The following is a 21,766-nucleotide window of genomic DNA, read 5'->3' as shown; positions in this document are numbered from 1 at the left end:
CTCGAAATCTGAATTGGTTGGAAAATAAATCTGATTTAAAGAATGCCATTGTCACTTCACTTGGTTCTGATGCTATTATTTCATGTTTAATGTCTCATCCAGCTAAGAAAGTGAAGTTTCTTAAATACGTAAGTGGAGGGTTGTTAAAGGAAATTCAAATTACTGATTCAAAGTATAGATTGATTAATAATCAGGAGCTTGCTATTCAAAAAGTTTCATCAGATGATTTTGGGATTTATGTATGTCGTTCTGAAAAAATTGAGGATAAAAATCTTCAACTTTTGATTGATTCATGTAGGTTTTCAATTTTTATTTATTAAACTGAAATATTAAAAAATAAACAATTTAAAAAAAAAAAAATTCATCTGTTCTATTTTAACTTTTTTTAGCTGATCCAGATCCATTTTACCTTGTTGTATCACCTCAAAATAAGTTAAATTTAAGCTATTATGGCAGCAAAAATGTTACCTGCAAGACCTACGGATATAATACTAAATTAGAATGGTTGGTAGAAAGAGAATCAAATGGTCAATTAAAGTTGATTCCTGTGCCTTTTGAAAAAATTGCCATGCAATCTCGTCAAACTGAACAAGGCAATACTGAAAAGATATGGACTTTGATGTTAACTCGGGTAACTAAAGAAGATGCTGGTAATTATGTTTGCAAAGGCTCAATTGATAAGCGCGTGGGTTTTAGAGATTTGAAGGTTTTTGTAAATGGTAATTTTTTATTTTGTAAAACGTTTTATATAAAAATTTTTCTTTAGTAATATTTAATGTTTATTTTCAGGTCCTGTAATACCACAAATTAAGGAATTTAAATCAGTAATGGCTCGTGTTTCGTCAAAAGTGTCACTAACATGCAAAGTTAATGGTATACCAAGTCCCTCAGTAGAGTTTTATAAAGATGATAATAAAATTATAACTGGAGGTCAATATACTATTATGTCCAAAAAGTTAGTTATAAATAAAGTGCGTTATCCTGAAGATGATGGAATCTATAAATGTGTTATTAAAAACATGTTTGGTAAAGTAGTTGCTGATGCAACTTTGAGTGTAATAGGTATATTTAATAATATTTTCAAAAATAAATAGTTTTCAATCATTTTTTTTTTTAATTAACAAAAAAATATTTTTTTATTGAATCTTTTTTAAAAAAAATAATGACAATTTAAAATTTAAGTTTTTCTTTTGTTAAAGTTTTTATAAATATTTGTAGTTCTACCCACAATTGACAAATCAGAAAAATATGTTCTTGTTCCTAATGCAAAAGATTTAAAAGTTGGGTGTGTTGTTATTAGTTACAATCCAAAACCAAACATAACCTGGGAGTATCAGCCATGGTCTTGTCCTATAAATAATACTGATTGTGATCCTGTTACTGCTAACTGGAAGGTAGGTGAAGAAGCTGATGTGATTTTAGAGGACAAAAATTCAACATTAAAATCTTATTTCCAAGTTCCTGAATCTGATGTTCGTAAGTTTTTTATAAGATGCATTGCACAAAATCAGTATGGTAAAGACGTTCATCAAGTTGTTGGTATAGTTGATCAGCGTGGTAAGTTTTGTTGATTTAAAAAAAAATTCTTTATTTAAGAAAAATCATTAATTTCATTATTTTATAAAGTTATATCATTAAAAAATATTATGTAAAGTTTATTATTTTGTTAGATGCATCAAGTTACTTAAAAATAGAACCCAAAAGTATTTCTGTAGATGAAGATAGTTTATTGAACTTAACTTGTACAGGACAGGCCGGCCTATTTTTAGCTTTACTTTGGCAAAAAAATGGACTCAATATATCATCATCTGATGATTTAACAGTAACAGAAACAGGATCTTTTTTTGAAACAAAAGTTTCAGTATTGACAGTTGAAAATCCAAAATCGATAGATTCTGGTAAATATTTTTGTATCGGGATACCAGCAAGAGAAGGAAAAAATGTTGTACTCACATCACAAGTCACAATCAGAAGTAAGTACTCATTTAAATAATAGAGTTCTTATGTCAAAATGAAAATTAAAGAGAAAAAACAAAAGAAGTGTGACAACATTTTTTAGTACCTTATGTTTTCAAAGTATTTTTATTGTTTTAGGTATTTTTAAGCCAGAAATAAAGTTAATGGAAAGTGTATCTATTTTTGATGGAACAACAGCATTTTTATCATGCATTGTGAAGTCCCATCCTGTGCCAGAAGTGCAATGGTATAAAAGCGGAAGTGTTATCAGTGATATATCTAAATTAAGTCATGTAAAGGATTGCAAAAATAGTAGAAAAGGAAGTTTTTATACAATAGTTAGCAATATGAAAGAACCAGATGGTTTATATAATTATACTCTTATGATATGCAACTCCGACTGGAAAGTGAACAACGACCATTACAAATGTGAAGTCAAAAACAAGCTAGGGGTAGATTCTCAAACTGCTGAAATTAAAGTTTTCAGTGGGTATTTGTTTTAAAAAGTTAATAAAGATTTTTCTGTATAAAAATAGTAGCAAAATCTGTTTTAAATCATTCTTAACTATTTAGGCACTCCACAAATGATTCATAGTCAAGTGAGTGATTATGCGCTGCTCAACCAAGAGTTTATAAGAAATTGTACAGCTATAGGTAATCCCATGCCATATGTTTGGTGGGAAAAAGAAATTGGCAATCGTTTTAATATTGTTACTTTAAACTCTTCATCTGGAATAAGGTTTTACTACTTTAATATTTTATATTTTAACATTTTGAGTATGATCAGGCCCGTAGGAACAAAAATTATATTGGGGAGGCAATACTACTGGGTAGGTAAAATACTTTGAGGGTGAATCAGAAAGAAACCTTATGATTTTGATTGCAATGTATAATAAAGGGAACTTTGTTTTATATTCTAATTGATTCAAAAGACAGAAAAGGTAAATCCACAGATTTTTATGTTAGGTGAATTTGCTAACATGTTTAGATTCACGTTGAATATCATATTTAGAGAAACATCCAAAAACTTTTAAGCATGTTTCTTTCAAATCAATGAACTCTTTCACAACTTCAATCATATCGATTGCGTCAGTCCTATCTTTATGAATACTTAATAACATAATATGATTTAAGGATTAGTTAGTTGTTGTTGATTGATGATACATTTTTACGCGTCTTAAAGCGGAAAATGATCTTTCGCTTATGGCATTAGTTGCAGGCATAACCAGGAAAAGCTTTGCCAAAATAACCACTTAAGGCATAAAGTGCCTTTCACCCGCACTTAAGTTTTTTAAAAATGAAACTAATTCATTTGCATTTACAACTGTTTCTTTCAAGTAGAACCTAAGTTTTGTAATTGAGCAATCAGTTCTTTTCTAAAACCATTTTCAAATACTTCTAAATAGACATCGAGTTCTGTCATAGGATTCGCCATTAAATACATTCACGAAAATTTGTTGCATATTTTGATAAACAACCCAATCTGGCTGATCAAAACGAGTTGTTATTGTTTCAGCTATGTTATCATGAGCTTCGTAATAAATCTTTTGATATATCTCCTCCATTGTTTCAGGATAGTAAGTGGTGTTACCGGTATAATAACTTTCAATTTTAGCAGAGCGTCTTTTCTTCCTTGGAACACAAGGATCTTCAAACTGCAATCGTAATTGCAAGGATTTGACAAGTTTTTAAAATCCCACAAATAACTGATCATTTTTAATTGACATCAATGTTTTAACTGTACTAGAAGCAAAATGGTGGCCTTCCACAGCAGTGGATGCGCTTTCCTGTAAAGTTTTTGACAGGTTATCTGTTTGTATTAAAATCATTTTCCCCAAAAGACAACCAAAAAGAAAATCGAATTGCTGCATGTATATCATAACACTGGGGACATGCGCTGTCATGTCATTTTCCTTTACATTTTCCAATGACTTCTCCCATAAATCCATCAGCTCATTGTAATTTTCAATAATTACTTGGCATGATTCTCCACGAATAGTCCAGCGATTTGGACAAAATGAATGAACACTATGGTTTTCATTTTCGCTTAAATCACAGAGTTCTTTTAGATGAGTTTCTCTTTTTGGAGATTTTTACAAGTTTACAAATTTCTTTTATTGTTCCAAAGATTCTATTGTTCCAAAGGTTTTTCCTAAGGTTCTTTTATTGTTCCAAAGGTTTTATTGTTCCAAAGGTTTCTGACAATAGTTTAACATTTCCAATAGAATCTCTGATAGCAAGATTCAAGGCTTGCCCATAACAATGTGTTTAGAGGCATTTTCGATTTAATGCTTTTATCACTTTTGCATCCCTTTTTTTTTTACCTGCCATAGCACCTGCACCATAGTAACATTGTCCACGAGCATTATCCAATTTGAGGCTTATTCATAAAATGACATCCTGTAAATACAAAAGAGTTTTTAACCCTAAAGTTGAAATTAAACAACAAATTTCCTGCAAAAATAAAAAATCTCAATCAATAAAATAATAAAAACATACAGCCCACAAAATAGTAATAAAAATTTTAAATTTGCATTTTATTGCAGTATAAATACCTGAATGATATTTACGATTTAATTAGCATCAGAAATTTCTATTGAATAAAGGCTGATAAAATCTTGGTGAATTTGTAAACTGTCATCCACCCAGCAAAAACAGATAACAATTTGTTCAAGATTAGATGAATCACAAGTCTCATCTACCATGATGGTGTAAAATCCTGCCAACTGGAATTTTGATGAGATATTGCGCAATATCCTTTGTGCCATTATCTGAAAAATTTATGTTGATAATTAATGTAAATATGTAAATAGCATATATATATATATATATATATATATATATATATATATATATATATATATATATATATATATATGTATACATATATGTATATATATATGTGTGTGTGTGTGTGTATATATGTATATATATTCACAGTACTGAGATAAAAAAAATACCTCTATCATTTCATTTTGTACCTCAGGCGAAGTATATTTGCTTGCGATTCAACCATTTTATTAAACTTTCTTCTTTATAATCAGAATTTATCATCAGTAGTTGATGAAAATTTGAATTTAACTCTGATCCTGATTCTTTGTCCCAGTCACTTCTTAGCAGAATCGCTTGATGTGCTGCATAACAAATTTAATAATTCTATAGTTAGCAAAAGCATACAAAAAGAATATTTCATAATCAATGAATAATAAATTTTATTAATATTCGATTGAATGATAATGGATACGAACCTACCAAAGAACCGAATGTATGAAAGAACTTATAAAAACACTTTTCTATTGTTGAGCTGTTCTGAATGAAATTCATTAGAAATGATAGCTCTAATTTTCCTGTACTCTGTTGAGCCTTCAAAACATGCAGTGTTGCCTCTTTATGCAAATGAGAAATCTTATGAGCGCTATATCTATTTGTGGCATTTTTCCAATTAATGAATCCTTTTGTGGTGAATGCAGATTGCTTTTTAGAGGAAGAGATAGCATTTAAACAAATAGCTTTAATGCATGTGATGCATGAAGGTGAATCAGTACAAACGTCATAATGGAGCCATGGAACCACGTGGATGAGAAACAACGTATTACACCATTAATTCTCCTTTTGGAAAATGTTAAGTCTGTTGGCTGGTAAGGATCAGTTAATATATTCAATCTGTCTTCTAAAGCACTATTTGATTCAATAGCATAGACTTTAGAGCTATCATTCTCATTTATCATAAAAGCTTTGTTTGAAGAAAATGTGCTAGTGTAGGAAAAAAAATAATTTAACTACGCTTTATATTTAAACTTGCTTTTCGTTTTTTTGCTTTACCGTCCTTGTTGACAAATATATTGACTACAGATTTTTGGATTCTTTCTACCAGCACAGAAAAGAAGTTAAACGACATAAAAGAAATATTGATTAAATGAGCACATACCTTTTTTTAAACCAAGTTTTATCTGCTTTAACTTCTTGTCCATTTTACAATTTTACTTTCCCACTTAAACCAACTTAAATACTCTATTACAATATTCATTTCTTACAACAATGCAATGAATCTTTAACCTGGTGTTAGTAAAGTTGTAAATGGTGATTACTTCATTTGTTAAAAAGTATTCATGCATAAACATAAATAATTCAAATTATTGTCAACGGAATTGACGCCGAAAGTACGAGTAAAAAATTAGATCTTTTCTTTTTTTTTTCTTTTTGATTTCTTAATTTATAATCGTTTGCTTTTTCTAAAAACTAATTTCAAAATTATTTATTTGAAAAATTATGGGGGGGGGGGAATGCCACTGCTGCCCCCCGCTTGCTATGGGCCTGTGATGTTGCTTTGTTAACTATGATTTCATTATTTTTTCTAGCTACATTATCAATACAATAAAACTGATGATGTAACATAATGGCTATATACAAAGTTCTACTAAAGTTTACTTTTTATTTTAGTTTTTTAAACTTTTCGGTCTTAAAGAGCCACCACTATGGGAGTTATAGATGTGTTGCCCGAAATGATTACGGTTTTACTTATGATAGCATATCAATAAGTATGTTTATTTATATAAAATACTTTTTTTCATTTAATATTAATTTGATTTTTGTTGCTTTTGTTGGTTGTTTTTTTTATGAATATATAAAATGGATTTTTCTCTGTCCATTTTATTATGCTAAAATGAACAATATTAACTTTTTACATTACATTATTGTTATATTAAATTACATTTTATTGATATAATAATATGATATTATGATATAATTATATGCTAAGTATGATGTTAGACTAAATTTACAGTTATAATTATTCGAGGTGTTTTTATAATCATTTTACTTTGTAATTAATTGTTCGTCTAAGCTAGATTTTTTTTATGTGTCCAGAAAAACCAATTGTAGTGAGTGCAGCTTATCAAGATAATAAGAAAAGTCATCATGTATACTTAATTGGTGTTCTTGTGGCTAGTATATTATTATTTGTCATACTCATTGTAATTGCTGTAGTGTTGATTAAGCGTAAACGGCTTTACGGTGGATTTTATTTGCTCTCTGCACCCCCTGCACCTGATTATTTTAAAAAACTTGATCCAACAAAATCGATTGCTGAACAAATTCACAAACTTCCATATTTTCCAGAGTGGGAGTTTCCAAGAAATAAAATAACATTGAGTAAGATTTATTTTTTCAGTTTTGAACTTCTAAAAAATTTATATTTTTTTGCTTTCTATTTTACCATTTTTCTATTTTATTATATGTAATATGAAACAAACAAACATGTTGATAAAAGTTTAAACATGTAAAGAAAAAGTAAATAAGGTATCAAAAGTAATAAATGTTTAAATAATAAATAATAACTTGCAGAAACATGTGTTGGTTCTGGAGCTTTTGGTGAAGTCTACATAGCTGATGCTTATGGCATTGATGATTTTGATCCTCGCTATAAAATAAGTATGAAACACAAAGCTTTTATCAGAAGGCTGTCATTAAGAAAATCTCTACTTGTTAGAAATGACAGTTTAAACTCAAGTAAATTGTCGAAATCCGGAAAAAATAAAGTTCCTAAACCTGTTGCTGTAAAGCGATTAAAAGGTATGCAAGGTTATTTTTAAATGATCAAATGTGTAACTAAGTTATCTAACTAACCAGAACCTAATTGACTCATCCTAGCCACAAATATTCTTTAACTATCCACAGGCGTATCCAAACTACCCACAGGTGTAAACAAACTAACAAACTCAAAATAACCACAATTGTAGCCAAACAAATTAACAAACTAACCACAATTCTATCTAAACTACTCACAGGTGTACCAAAACTAACCGACTCAAAATAACCATAATTGTACCTAACTTACCAACTAATTATTAGATGTACCTAAGCATTATCATTATCACTAGATTTTTCATATTATTTTTTAATTATATTCAATCAAAATGTTAAAAATAGAAGGTATTAAAAAACATAAAAAAGAAAAGATATTAAGAATATATTTTTGCTGGAAAATCTTTTAAATTTGTGTTTAAAAATAAAACTTCGTTAAAGGGTTTCATTAAATGTTTTAACTAAAAATTTTATATATAAAATTTTCAGTTAAAACATTTTAAAACTTGATGTTAGAAAAGAAAAAGCAGTAAATTTAAAAAAGTTTTAAAACCTGAGAAAAAAATGATAGTAAACTTAAAAAATATAAAAATGACACAAATATCTAATAGCCGGTTTTAATTATTTTTAAAAGAAAATTAATTTAAATATAAAACCTAAATTATAATTATAAAAATACAGTTTTAAGTATAATAAAGATCTATTTGTTTATTTGATACTAAGCAACTGATGACATGCTAGTCTTCTTAACATATAATCAGTTCAATGTACTGACTATTATAGTGATATAATAGTCAGGAATTACAAAGTATTTTGAGCTAAAATAAAGGCAATAAAAACGCAACAACTGAAAAACCTTTAAATAAATGTTACTTGTTAATAATACATCATTCACAATTGTTTGTTGGTGTTTTATTCACAAGTGAATTTACAACAGTCACAACAAGTGAAATAACAATGCAATGCACATGATTGCACAAAGATTCAGACTGAAATTTATTCTGACTGAAATTTATATTAAGTGTTTAATTTGTTCTAATTAAAAAAGAAGTTTCAAAACATCTCTTTGAAAAAACTCCATACTAATGAAGGCATTTCTGATATAAACTGTATGGTGCCACTTAACAAGCAATGTGGTAATTGGTTAACACATTAAATTCGTGGTAGTAGTAAGCTTTGAAAGCGAAGATATTAAGTTATGTTCAAGATCATGGAATATCAAGACTTTTTGAAGCAATCAAAAATACATGAGTGTTCTTTAATATCAATTATATTTGAGTGTTCTTTAATATTAAAAATATATGAGTGTTCGTTAATATCAATTATATTTGAGTGTTCTTTAATATCAAAAATATATGAGTGTTCTTTAATATCAATTATATTTGAGTGTTCTTTAATATTAAAAATATTTGAGTGTTCTTTAATATAAACAAATATAATAATACTTTAATTGATATAATAATGCTTGATCGTGATATTTTGATTGTGAACATTTAAGAAATGAAGACATATTGTATTGAATGTTTGGATATGTTTTTTAATTTTATTATTATTTGTATAGAAAATGCAACACAGGTTGAATACAAAGACCTGATATCAGAGATGAAAATATTAATTCATATTGGCAAACAAGAAAACATAGTGAATCTCCTTGGTGCTTGTACTAAAGGTTTTTTTTTTTTTATTTTGCACATATTTTTTGTACATTTGTATTCAATAAAAAAGAGTTGATTTTTTGATCTGTATATAATAGGAGTAGAGAAAGAAACATATATTTTATTGGAATACTGTCCTCATGGAAATTTACTTTCCTATATGAAAAATAGGCGACAAGAGTTCAAGCCAATCTGGAGCAAGCAGTTTATTGGAATGGAGCAAGAGTTTACAACATTTGATTTAGCTGTTATATGCTATCAAGTTGCAAAAGGACTTGAATTTTTAGCATCAAGAAAAGTAAATATTTAGTAATTAATTTAAGTTTTTTTTAAAAAGTTATTTAAAAAAAAGTTTTTTTTTTTTTAAATACAACTTTTTAAATCTTTTTTGGTCATTTGATCATACATTTTATAGTTTTATGCATTCTATAGTGTGTTCATCGTGATGTTGCGGCAAGAAATGTTTTGGTAGGAGAAAACTTTACAATGAAAGTTGCAGATTTTGGACTTGCCAGAGATGTTCACCAGGATGAAAGATATGTTAAAGTCTCGGGGGTAACTTTTTCTTCTAATTTTGTCTTCTTTTTTTTTTACAAAATTGTTTTTATTTTTTAAATATATTTACCTATCAGGGCTTGCTTCCAATAAAATGGATGGCTGTTGAATCTATATTAGAGCGAGTTTTTACTCACATGTCTGATGTGTATGTTAATTTTTGTTTCAATTCGTTAAATTTCTTTTTGTGTAAATTAAATTTTTTTTGTTGTTGTTTAATTCTTATTTTAAAGTGCTTTGAATTTTATATTGCAGTTGGTCTTATGGTGTACTAATGTGGGAAGTTATGACTCTAGGTTTGTTTTTAGTATTAAGTTTTTTACATTTTAATTATACTTGCGATATGCAGCTGTTTAATAATATTTTTAGGTGGTTCTCCATATCCTGGTCTTCCAACTAAAGACTTGACTGAATATCTTATTGCAGGACATCGTATGGCACAACCCCAATTTTGTCCGAATGAAATGTGAGCAAATGTGATTTAATCAACCAGTTCCAATCAATCTCAATAACTAATGATATTAAAAATAATATTTTTTCATGTTTTTTTAAATTACATTTTTACATGATTTTATGATTTTTTTTACATGATTTTATGATTTTTTTTACATGATTTTATGATTTTTTTTACATGATTTTATGATTTTGTTGATACATTTAAGCATATTTTTATAGTTATGTCCTAATGAGAGAGTGTTGGAATGAAGATTGGACATTACGTCCTGCTTTTGCTGATATTGTAACACGTGTAGCTAATATTATAGAAGAACATTGTCGCCCAACAGTTAGTTGATATTGTCGTATTAAATATTAGATGTTGATATTAGAACATTGCTGCCCAACAATGAGTAAAGGTATAGTAATACATAATGATACGCTAAAATTACAAAAAAGTTTATTTATACCTTAGGATGTAGCATTTTACTTGGATAAGAGTCATATTAAAGGATCACTACCTGTTGACTGCAACAATGTACAATCTGTTAATGGGCAGCCATCTGGTTCTTACAATTTTTCTCCTCCTCCTTCATATCTTCAATCTTTTGGGGACCCTCGTATTCATTCTGAAAAAGAAGCTGACGATGAAGTTTTTTTGCGTAGTCCAAGTGAACGCTATGTTTCTCAAAAAAAACCTAGTATCACAGTTGGTGACGGATACGAGAAAGCTGTGGACAAAACAAAAGCTGATTCTGCTAAAGTTGTGAGTTGATTTTGTATTATAGTATATATATTTTATATGTTATATGTTTATAATAAACTTAATTTAAGTATATAGTTTATTTTAAAAATATTTTTAACTACTAGCTGATTGAAAAGTTTGTTGTCAGCCCTAGTAATAGATATCTTTGGCGTATTATAGGGTATTATATATAGGAGAAACAAATACCGTCTTAAAAATTCCCTGCCTTGGGGCTCCTGGTTAAGTAAAGACTAGAGATGGTGTCTTGATAAAAATACTCATCTTGGGCAGATGTTAACTGCATCCAGCTACTGTCTTGTAGGAGGCTTCCTAGGCAAAGACTTTAGGGGTAAGCAGAATAGTTCTGTTGACCAGCCTCAAACCCCTTCTTCATCTATTAGGCTGACGTAGATGTAAACCTGTGTTATATTGTTTCCTGCCTAGGATGATGAATGCTGGATTTCTTGACTTTTCTCATAGATTTTTGCTTGTGCCTCCTTTTTAGTGGCTACTCTTCCTGTTATATCCTAATGAGGGTACAGCTCTAAAACTCAGTTTAATGGTTCTAAGACTGGTTGATAGTAAGGTTTTCTGAACTCTGTATTAGCTCTCAGAGAGGCTGATTCCATCAACAGCTGCAAAATATCAGAGTATTAACAGTGTCATGTTGCGCATGGATGGTGTCCCTGTCAATGCCCTATGTTACGACTTAATTGACAGGGCTGAGAAAATTGCACAGCTCATTGCTTAGGAGGCCGTGCTATATCTATAAATGAGTCAAGTTCTATTTAAACTTAAATATGCTAAAAGTAAATGAAAATATTAAACATAAAAAACCATCCTCACCACCTAACTGTTTTAGTTACTAATATTCGTGGTCTGCGAAGCAACCTTCCATCAGTTGAATCTTACATCTTGCAAAATTAACCAGACTTGCTTGTTTTTAGTGAGACTAATTTAAATTCTGCTATTCTTTCTTCTGATCTCAGTGTTGATGGGTACCATCCTTTGATTTGCAAAGACTTTAATAGTCACATGCTTGGCTTAGGGGTATACGTACGCATCATTTCACCTATATGTCGTAAAATCAGGTTCGAATCTTTTGACCATTCCTTTATGTGCTTCCACTTAGCACCTCTTCACTCTATCACCTTTCTCTTTGTACTTTATCTTTATCCTTCTTCCCAAAACTGCACTTTTTTAGATATAATTTCTGATCAAATTGACCATGCTTTCACTCTTTACCCTTCTGTCAATATTCTTGTTAGTGGTGACTTTAATGCTGATCACACTGAATGGCTTGGCTCTAATGCCACTGACCCTGCTGGCGCTATAGCCATTAACTTCTGAATTTTTCAATCTTTTACTCAGATAGTTAACTTTGTGACTTGTTTTCCTGACAACCCTAATCATTTACCTTCACTCCTTGATTTATTTCTGGTCTCTGATCCTAGCTTGTGTTCAGTTTCTCTTTTTTCTACCTTAGGTGGTTCTGACCATACAATGATCTCTTTAAATCTTTTATCTTGTACTTCATTTTCGGACTCACCCTATCATTGCACTGTTTACTACTACCCTAAAGCTGACTGGGACTCTTTTGGTAATTTTCTTCATGACAGTCCTTGGGCTTATGTCTTTTCCCTCTCAGCTAAAAAATGCGCCTCCTATGAACCTTCTGGATACAGGCAGGAATGGATGCTTTTATTCCTTCTTGTTGGTTCCAAGTCAAGCCTCATTCTACTCCATGGTTTTCACCCTCTGGTGCAGCTGCTATATCTAATCGTAATCATTTTTTTCATCTTTTTCAAAAGAACAACTCTATTGAGAACAAAGGTGTAAAGGTGTTGTCAGATGCTAAGCTCCATTATTCTCAGTTCACTAAATCTCTTATCTTATCTCAGAAGTTAGGTTCTAGAGACTAATAGAAAATCTTCATCAGCGTTGTTAACAAAGGAAGGTCTAACATTCCATCCCTTATTCATGGGACTGATTTTATTACCTCTCCCAAGGATAAGGCTGAACTATTTGCAAATAAATTTTCTTCTAATTCGACACTCAAATCTTATGGCCATTTTATTCCTTCCATTCCAATTAAACAGGTTAACCCATGTTAGACATTCAATTAACTCCAGCTTCCATTGGTAAAGTCATATCTCGATTAAACTCTTCTACAACTTGTGGTCCAGACAACATTCCTGTCACAGTCTTACAAAGTTGTTCTTGAGAACCCTCTTCAATTTTCTCTAAACTATTTAATAAGTGCTTGACTGAGTCTTATTTTTCTGCCTGCTGAAAAATGACATCTGTTGTTCCAATGTTCAAAAACTCAAGTGAACATTCTGACCCCTCCAACTATCGTCAAATCAGTCTTCTTTCTGTTATTAGCAAGGTCTTTGAGTTTTTGATGAAAAAATTTCTCGCATCCCATCTTGAGTCAAATAACTTGCTGTCAGACAATCAATACGGTTTTCAATCCTCTTGCTCTATGGCTGACTTGCTAACTGCTGTGACTAAATAATTTTATTGTGCATTAGATGGAGGCATGGAGGCTAGGGCTATTGTTCTTGACATATCTAAATATCTTTCGACAAAGTTTGACATGTTGGTCTTCTCCATAAGCTCCTTTCATATGGTGTATCTGGGAAAGTTTTTGAGATTATCAAATCATTTCTTTCTAACTGCTTTATTAAAGTCATCTTTGAAGGCTAACACTCTTTTATTTCCAGTAACTTCTGGGGTACCTCAAGGTTCTATCCTTGGTACTATTTTGTTTCTTATCTACATTAATGATCTTCCCAACAACCTTACATCTAAAGTAGCTCTTTTTGCTAATGACTCAACTTTATACTCCTGTCTTGACAAAAAGTCTTCTCTTTTTGATCGCTCAGAATAGGCAGCCGATCTTGAATCTGATTTCACTTCTGTAATAGATTGGGGCTCACAGTAGCTTGTAAATTTTAAATCCAACAAAACTCAGTTATTTACTGCAAACAAATACTGCAGTACTGTCAACATTCCTATGTTAATGAATTGCAACCCCTTCACTGAGTCCTCTTCTTTACGTCTTCTTGGAATATCTTTTACTACTGACCTTTGATGGAAACCATATATACAATCAATTGCTAAATTAGCATCTGCTAAGCTTGCTTGACATTTTCTTTCTCCTGATTCCATTCTCTACCTCTACGAATCTCTTATTCGTCCCTGTATGGAATACTGTTATCATATTTGGGCTAGTTCTTCTAATGATGCTCTTTCTCTTCTAGACAAGGTCCAAAAATGCATTGTAAACATAGTTGGACCTGCTCCATCTGCTAAGCTTGTGCCTCTTACCCATCGTTGTAAAGTTGCATCTCTTTCTCTTTTCTACAAATGCTAGTAGTTTCTGTCTCTAGTTCCATCAACTAAAACTCATTTTTGCTTGACTCGTCATTAATCAAAGTCTCATTCTTTTACTGTATCTGTCCCTGCATGCTCCAAAAACTTTTATTTGTCTAGTTTTTTTACCCGCACTTCAACCCTTTGGAACTCTCTTCTATCTTCATGTTTTCCTGACTCATACAATCTTCAACTTTTTTAGTCTTCTGTCAACCGTTTCCTTGCTCTATAACTCTATTCTTTCTAGTAACTCCCAACTTAATAGTGGTTGCTTGCAGCGTTGTTGGGAATGAATCAGTATAAAAAAAAAGAAAAAAAAATTTAGACAAAATGGACTCAAAAACAAAACCTAATCACTCCCTACTGATTAACTTGTTAGTTTTTTAAATTTTTTAAAATAGTTATTGCCTCCTCATGTCTTTGAGTAATAATGTTCCTTTTTTCTTATTGACAAAATAAAAATAAAATATAACTAATAAAAATTTAAGATTGCGTTTGTATAAATTTACAAGACAAAAGATTGAAAAAAGTTAATTGTCTATAGCAAAACACTTCTTTATTGGGAGAAGGTTGTTACAGATTAACTGTTCTTGATTCTTGGCATTATAAATGCCTAATTTGATTCCAAGATCATAAAAGCTACTTGAGAGATAAAAAAATTTGAAGTCCTGATAGTCCAAAAGTGGATGAATATCTCAAAGTAACACTTCAAAGAAGAAGGCTTGAATTTCGAAAATATCTGATCACAAAGTGAAGACCAAAAAAACTGAAAAAAGTTCGATTAGAACCACAGAAACCATTTGGGAAAAAACTGAGAAAAATAATGAAGCCTATTTTATGCTATAAAAAAACAAAGAAATAAAGCGTGTATACAGAGACTTTTTCAAGATGTAAGAGGTTATTACAAAATTAGAAAAATTTTGGTTTTACTCTTGATGACACAAGCTCCTTTGCTTCAAGCATTTCGCTCTTAACTGTTAATAGTTATTGTCAGAGAAAAATGATGTCAAGGTTGTACAAAAGTCGACAACCAAATATGGTGTTACAAAATTAAATTGATGAATGATTTTATTTTTAATAATTTTCAATAAATATTCATTTAATTAAGGTAATGTTGAAAAAAGCAGTTGCGCTAATTTTTTATTTTTAGACATTTTCTTAAAAAGTGACTAAAAGATTTAAAGTATCTGGTTTGATAATTAAGGTACGAATTAAAACAATCTTAACCTGTTACCCAAATATCCGGTCTATTTTAAAGCATTTTATTAAATTTAATAAAATTTTTTTTGACAATAAAGCAATTTACAAAACTTCAAACTTAAATTGCCTATTTTGAAACACTAGTATTCTGGCTTTTCCTCCTCCGGCTAATTGCCATATAGAGGCCAGATAACTAAGTCCGCAAAGACAAGTTCAGCTCACTAAAGAGCATCTAAACCGGCTTTGACGGACCAAGAGTTAGTGAGTGTAAGAAAGAGTGTAAGAATAGAAGTAAATTAGAGTAAAATTCAGAAGAAATCGAGTTAGAAAGACAACATAGAGAAAGCGAACAGACATTGCACTAGATGTTTGAATTTGCAATATTAAATTATCGACAAACAGAACTTTTTCTTGTCGTCTATTTTGAAACATTAATTTAATAACAAGATCAAAGACCCTATCATGGCTTTAATAATAAGCATTATTTTTAACCTTATAATTGACAATCATGGCATAACTGGCAGTTAGTTGGAATCTTAGCATAATAATTGACATTAATTTTTAACTATAAAATTTAATAAAGTAAATATAAACATGGGCAATTTAAAGTACAATAAGTAAGCTACAGTACAATAGGTAAGCTACAGTACAATAGGTAAGCTACAGTACAATAGGTAAGCTACAGTACAATAGGTAAGCTACAGTACAATAGGTAAGCTACAGTTCTAGATGCACCATCAAAACTATTAGCATTGACAAAAACAACATGGAAGTTCTAAGGAAATTTGTTATTCTTTGAAATTTAGTGAGCAGATTTAAAATATTCTCTTTCATGTAATCCTTTTTTTTTAATATTTTTAATTGGAGATTTTTATTTCTTTTTTTTTTTCAATTTAGTTTATTGATTTACCAACAGTTGATGATGACGCCGACGGCTGTGAAAGCACAGAACTCACTCCTTTGTATCAAAATTCGAACAATCCGCCTCCTCAAGTTACCACTAAATCTTCTCTTCAAATTCCGGGCGAAAATCTAAGTTTTCTACGTAGATCTCCTACTCCTATTGAAGATTTGTGCAGTTTTCTTGACACTGAATATGCCAATGTAGGTGCTACTACTATGTACGCAAACTTGAATTAAGTTCTCATTTGAATATTTAATTACAAAAGGGTGTCCATGTACGTCCGACTATCATGAAATGCATCACGTAACCAGTAATAAACATGTATAAATAATAACTTTTAAACTAGAAGAGTGTTGTAAAGACTCGTGTATTATATATATCAAAGAATTTTATAAACATATAATATTAATTTAAATGTAACATATAAAGGAAATGAGAAATTGTAACTTATATCAAATGTTTAAAGAAGTCTTATTAAGTTATAAATTCTTTCATTTGCGATCATAATGTTTAGAAGTTGAACATCATCTTAGAACATCATAGCTGTTATCATCATAGACCATCCACCGGAAAAAACTTAAAACTCACTTTTCACTTTTTTTGCGTGCTTGTTCCAAAGATTTCAACAATACCTTTGATGTTCATTCTTGCACCTCAACTAGTAAACTTTTTTGTAATAGTTTTAGTTGTATTACAAATTAAATTTGCAAAATAAAGTTTTGGATATTGCAATTTATCAAAAATTTAAACATAAATTTACTGAACATAAACTGTTCTATTCTTATAAAAAAAAGATTTCATACAAATTCTATACTTGACGTTAACCATTTGTAAGCATTATCATTTTATCCCATTTATTGTCGTATTCATTTATTTTTATCATTTGTTCTAAGTTATAAATTTGTTTCTGATAATAATAGCAATCCTAAATATACTAAATTCCCTCGTAAGAAGTTCCCGTAATTCACACGTGAGAAGTTTTTTTTTATTAATGAGAGTTAAAACTAGGGTTCATTATCGAAATTGCAAATTTCGAAAATTTTCGATTAAAACAGTACCGAAATACTTTTTTTTTTTCGAAATCTATAAAAACTTATAAAATAATCGAACTAGCCAAATTAATTTCGGAAATAAAAAAGGAATTTCGAAATGTTAAATTAATTTCGAAAGAAAAAATAGAATTTCGAAAGGTGAAATTAACTTCGAAAAAAAAAGTTAATTTCGAAAACTGAAATTAATTTCGAAAGAAAAATCAGAATTTCGAAATGCGAAATTAACTTCGAAAAAAAAAGTGGATTTCGAAAAGTAAAATTAATTTCGAAATGTGCAATTAATTTTGAAAAAAACAAAACAATATTTGATAACCTAAATTCATTTCAAAAATAAAATTAGATTTTGAAAAGTTTATTTAATTTCAGGAAGACAAAAAAAAAAAGAACTTTGGAAAGTTAAATTTATTCCAAAAATTAATTTTAATACATTATATTTTATTTGCATAATAATATTAAAATAACCGGGCGCCTAAATAATTTACCACGGGGTGTTTCAGCAGGTAGACCTTTTATATATATATATATATATATATAAATATATATATATAAATATATATATATATATATATATATAAAAATATATATACATATATATATATAAATATATAAATAAATATATATAAATATATGTATACAAATATATATATATAAATATTTATATAAACATATATATATATATATATATATATATATATACATATTTATATATATATATATATATATATATATATATACATATATATATATATATATATATATAAATATGTATATATATATATATATATATATATATATATATATATATATATATATATATATATATATGTATATATATATATATATATATATATATATATATATATATATATATATATATATATATATGTATATATATATATATATATATATATATATATATATATATATATATATATATATATATATAACCCGGGCGCCTAAATAATTTACCACGGGGTGTTTCAGCAGGTAGACCTTTTATATATATATATATATATATATATATATATATATATATATATATACATATATATAAATATATGTATACAAATATATTTATATACATATATTTATATTTATAAAAATTGCGATTATTGGAGGCTGGGAATAAATAAGTCCTAAAATTTGTGGCCCCACCTGCCCCAAACGTGAGAGCAACAAGTTGATGAAATATTTTTTGTACTATTCTCAACTAGACTTATATTCATTGACAAATTTTAAGTTTCATAGTATTATCTTTGAGCGTTCAAAAATAATGACTATATAAACTTTACAATCCCCTCAAATTGAGGGGGGTTCTAACTATACAGTCATAAATTTTGAAAGCTAAAATATTTTACTATGAAATTTAAAATTAATCGATGAATAAAAGTCTAGTTAAAAATAGTACAAAAAATATTTCATCAATTTGTTGCTCTCACGTTTGGGGCAGGGAGGGCACAAGTTTTGGGGCTTTTTAGTTCCCAGCCTCCAATCATCGCAATTTTTTGCAAAACATCCTTATTTGACATAAGTATAAATATATAAATGTTTGGAATTTGCTCCATGTCTGGAAGTTAGCTATCTCAAAGGCCAAAAAAAGCTGGTTCCGGCTCTCTCTCTCTCTCTCTCTATATATATATATATATATAAATATATATTTATATATATATATAAATATATATATATATATATATATATATATATATATATATATATATATATATATATATATATATATATATATATATATATATATATATATATATATATATATATATATATATATATATATAGTATTAGACAAAACATTTGCAACCAACATCGAACAATGCTAAAAAGTGTTCCTAATTATACATGTCTTTAAAACGTAATAAACTATACTACCACAGCAAACAGTTCAGGAGTCTGGAGTCATAGCATGCCATGACATGAGCAATCAGCTGACAGGTGACAGCACACAGGCAGAATTTCGTTGACAAGTGCCATTTTGCAGCGGACAAAACAAGTGCAACTTTTTCGGTTTGTTTCATTTTCTTAATTCTGGTCCGTGTCAACGTCACGGAAGTTTTTTAATAATTAAAGGAAGTATCCAGAAGTTTCCAGAAGTTTCCAGAATCATGTAGAAGCTTCCAGAAGTTTCCAGAAAAAGCATCTGGAAGCATCCAGTAGCATCCAGAAGTATCCAGAAACATTCAAAAGCATCCAGACGCATCCAGAAGCTTCCAGAAGCATCGAAAAGAAGCATCTAGAATCTTCCAGAACAGGTTCACACAGGTTCATTTTACTATATTAGAGACATGTAAATCGACATATTATTCAGTCAGTATATGGAAGTCAATCAGTCAGTATTATCAAGACAGTTTATCGAAGTGAGTTTTATCAAACTGTTTTATCGAAGAACATCAATACAAGAAGTGAAATACAACAAGTGTTTCATTACATCAATACAGTCTACATCCAACCAAGACGTTGTGTTCCGCAGAGCATTATTGTATCATCACAAGGTAAATGTAACACGGTAAGCCTTAAGAAGCATGATTATTTATTTTTATTATTTTTATGACTTCAAGTGCAAAAATGGCTCCCGACAGTCTTGGATTGGAACTAAGAAAGAAAATTATTGGCGATTACGTAAGTGGAATGTCACAAAAAACTATCGTTCTATCTATAAACTATCCAAATATCGTTCTACGGGGAAGTTGGCAGCAGATAACAAAGGCGGAAGACTGCGTTCCACCACTTCTAGAGAGGGTTCTATGATCGTCAGATCCATCAAGAAGGCTCCCTGGATATCATCAGTTGAGATACAAAAGCAATTAGAGCTGCCTGTAATGGACCGAAAAATCAGACGACGTGCTGTTGAAGCTGGATTGTTTTCTCGACCCCCTGCAAAGAAACCGCTAATTTCACTAAAAAACCAGAAGAAAAGACTCCTGTTTGCTACATCTCATATTCATTGGAATGTGCAGAAATGGCGAACTGTCCTGTTCAGTGAAGAATCGAAGTTCAACATCATTGGGAGCAATGACATTTGCCGTGTACGTCGACAGGCCGGAAAACGCCTCGATTTACGTTACTGCCATAAGACCGTGAAGCATGGTGGAGGCAATGTAATGGTCTGGGGGTGTTTTTCTGCTAACGCTCTAGGTCCAATATATCGAAACGATGGAATAATGGACCGTTTCATGTATAAAAATATCCTGAAAGATGTTATGTGCTGAATGGAATATGCCAATAAAATGGGTTTTTCAGCAAGACAAGGATCCGAAACACACTGCAAAAGTAGTCAAGCAGTGGTTTCAAGACAACCACCTATCGGTGATGGATTGGCCGCCTCAATCTCCGGATCTCAACCCTATCGAAAACCTGTGGGAGATCGTCAACCGCAGAATTAATCGTAAAAGTGTTAGTGACAAGGATCAACTGTTTGAACAAATCCAAAAGGCCTGGGCAGCGATTCCACAATGTTTCATTTATCACCTGATTGAATCTATGCCTCGAAGATGCAAGGCTGTGATCGACAACAAATAATTCGCCACGAAATATTGATAGCGAAATACAGCTTGGTCAACATTTTGTCAAGATGCACTTGTTTTGTCCAGAAGGAAATCAACATTTTTTAATACTTTTGATTAATTTAATAATTTTCGTGTGCAAATAATGAACTTTGTGATGAATAAAACTTGAAGAACTTTGTCTCTAAACAGTTACATAGTTATTTCTCTAAATTGAAAAAATGCGGCACTTTTATATAAAGAAACTAAATTAGCATTATTTGGTTGCACTCGTTTTATCCGATACTGTATATATAGCAAAATAATACCATTTTGGTAAATTTAATTTGGTGCCAGTATGTTTAGTATGTAATGAATATGTTTTAGTGTACAAAGAAGATAATTTAAAGAGGCACCATGATTAAAAAAATCTAAAAAAAATTAACCAGTTTCTTAACGAGGTAGGGTAAAAAACAAAAAAACAAATTTATAATTAGTTCGTTGGACAACAAAATTTGTTAAAAAGACGCACTATCTTAACAGTAAATGCTACTGTTGCAAGCTATGAAATTAGTCTCTTTAGTTACAAATTCTAAACCATTCAGCGACGAGGAAAGATTACTTAAATTTAAAATTGTTCACACCCCTTTCCTCCTCAATGCATTTTTAGTGCATTTAGTCGGAAAAATTTACCCTTTTAAATGAGCCGGCAAATGTAGACCTTTTAGACCAGTCAGTCGTCGAATTTCAAAAAATAAGGACCTTTTTTTTTACTTAGCAAAAATTTTAATTGCACCCCACCACGTGAC

At 29.8% G+C, this 21,766-nt stretch overlaps 1 protein-coding gene across 3 annotated transcripts in view; it reads left to right on the top strand.

Annotated features, from left to right (window-relative positions):
* LOC100214305 (vascular endothelial growth factor receptor kdr-like) overlaps positions 1-16,897 on the top strand; it is a 36,543-nt gene extending 19,646 nt beyond the window's left edge. For all 3 annotated transcript variants that reach the window (XM_065813763.1, XM_065813764.1, XM_065813765.1), the window contains exons 5-23: positions 1-294; positions 390-719; positions 790-1,062; positions 1,219-1,557; positions 1,671-1,973; positions 2,095-2,442; positions 2,530-2,695; positions 6,397-6,494; positions 6,823-7,107; positions 7,300-7,527; positions 9,101-9,208; positions 9,293-9,492; positions 9,627-9,749; positions 9,827-9,897; positions 10,005-10,045; positions 10,119-10,215; positions 10,425-10,533; positions 10,660-10,950; positions 16,405-16,897. In XM_065813763.1, coding sequence (XP_065669835.1) covers positions 1-294; positions 390-719; positions 790-1,062; positions 1,219-1,557; positions 1,671-1,973; positions 2,095-2,442; positions 2,530-2,695; positions 6,397-6,494; positions 6,823-7,107; positions 7,300-7,527; positions 9,101-9,208; positions 9,293-9,492; positions 9,627-9,749; positions 9,827-9,897; positions 10,005-10,045; positions 10,119-10,215; positions 10,425-10,533; positions 10,660-10,950; positions 16,405-16,647 — 3,947 coding nt within the window. In that variant the 3' untranslated portion in view covers positions 16,648-16,897. The remainder of the gene's footprint in view (positions 295-389; positions 720-789; positions 1,063-1,218; positions 1,558-1,670; positions 1,974-2,094; positions 2,443-2,529; positions 2,696-6,396; positions 6,495-6,822; positions 7,108-7,299; positions 7,528-9,100; positions 9,209-9,292; positions 9,493-9,626; positions 9,750-9,826; positions 9,898-10,004; positions 10,046-10,118; positions 10,216-10,424; positions 10,534-10,659; positions 10,951-16,404) is intronic.
* The last annotated feature ends 4,869 nt before the right edge of the window (positions 16,898-21,766 follow it).

Source organism: Hydra vulgaris, chromosome 12, assembly GCF_038396675.1.
Source record: "Hydra vulgaris chromosome 12, alternate assembly HydraT2T_AEP".
Taxonomy (NCBI): domain Eukaryota; kingdom Metazoa; phylum Cnidaria; class Hydrozoa; order Anthoathecata; family Hydridae; genus Hydra; species Hydra vulgaris.
This window is presented reverse-complemented; position numbering and strand designations above follow the sequence as displayed.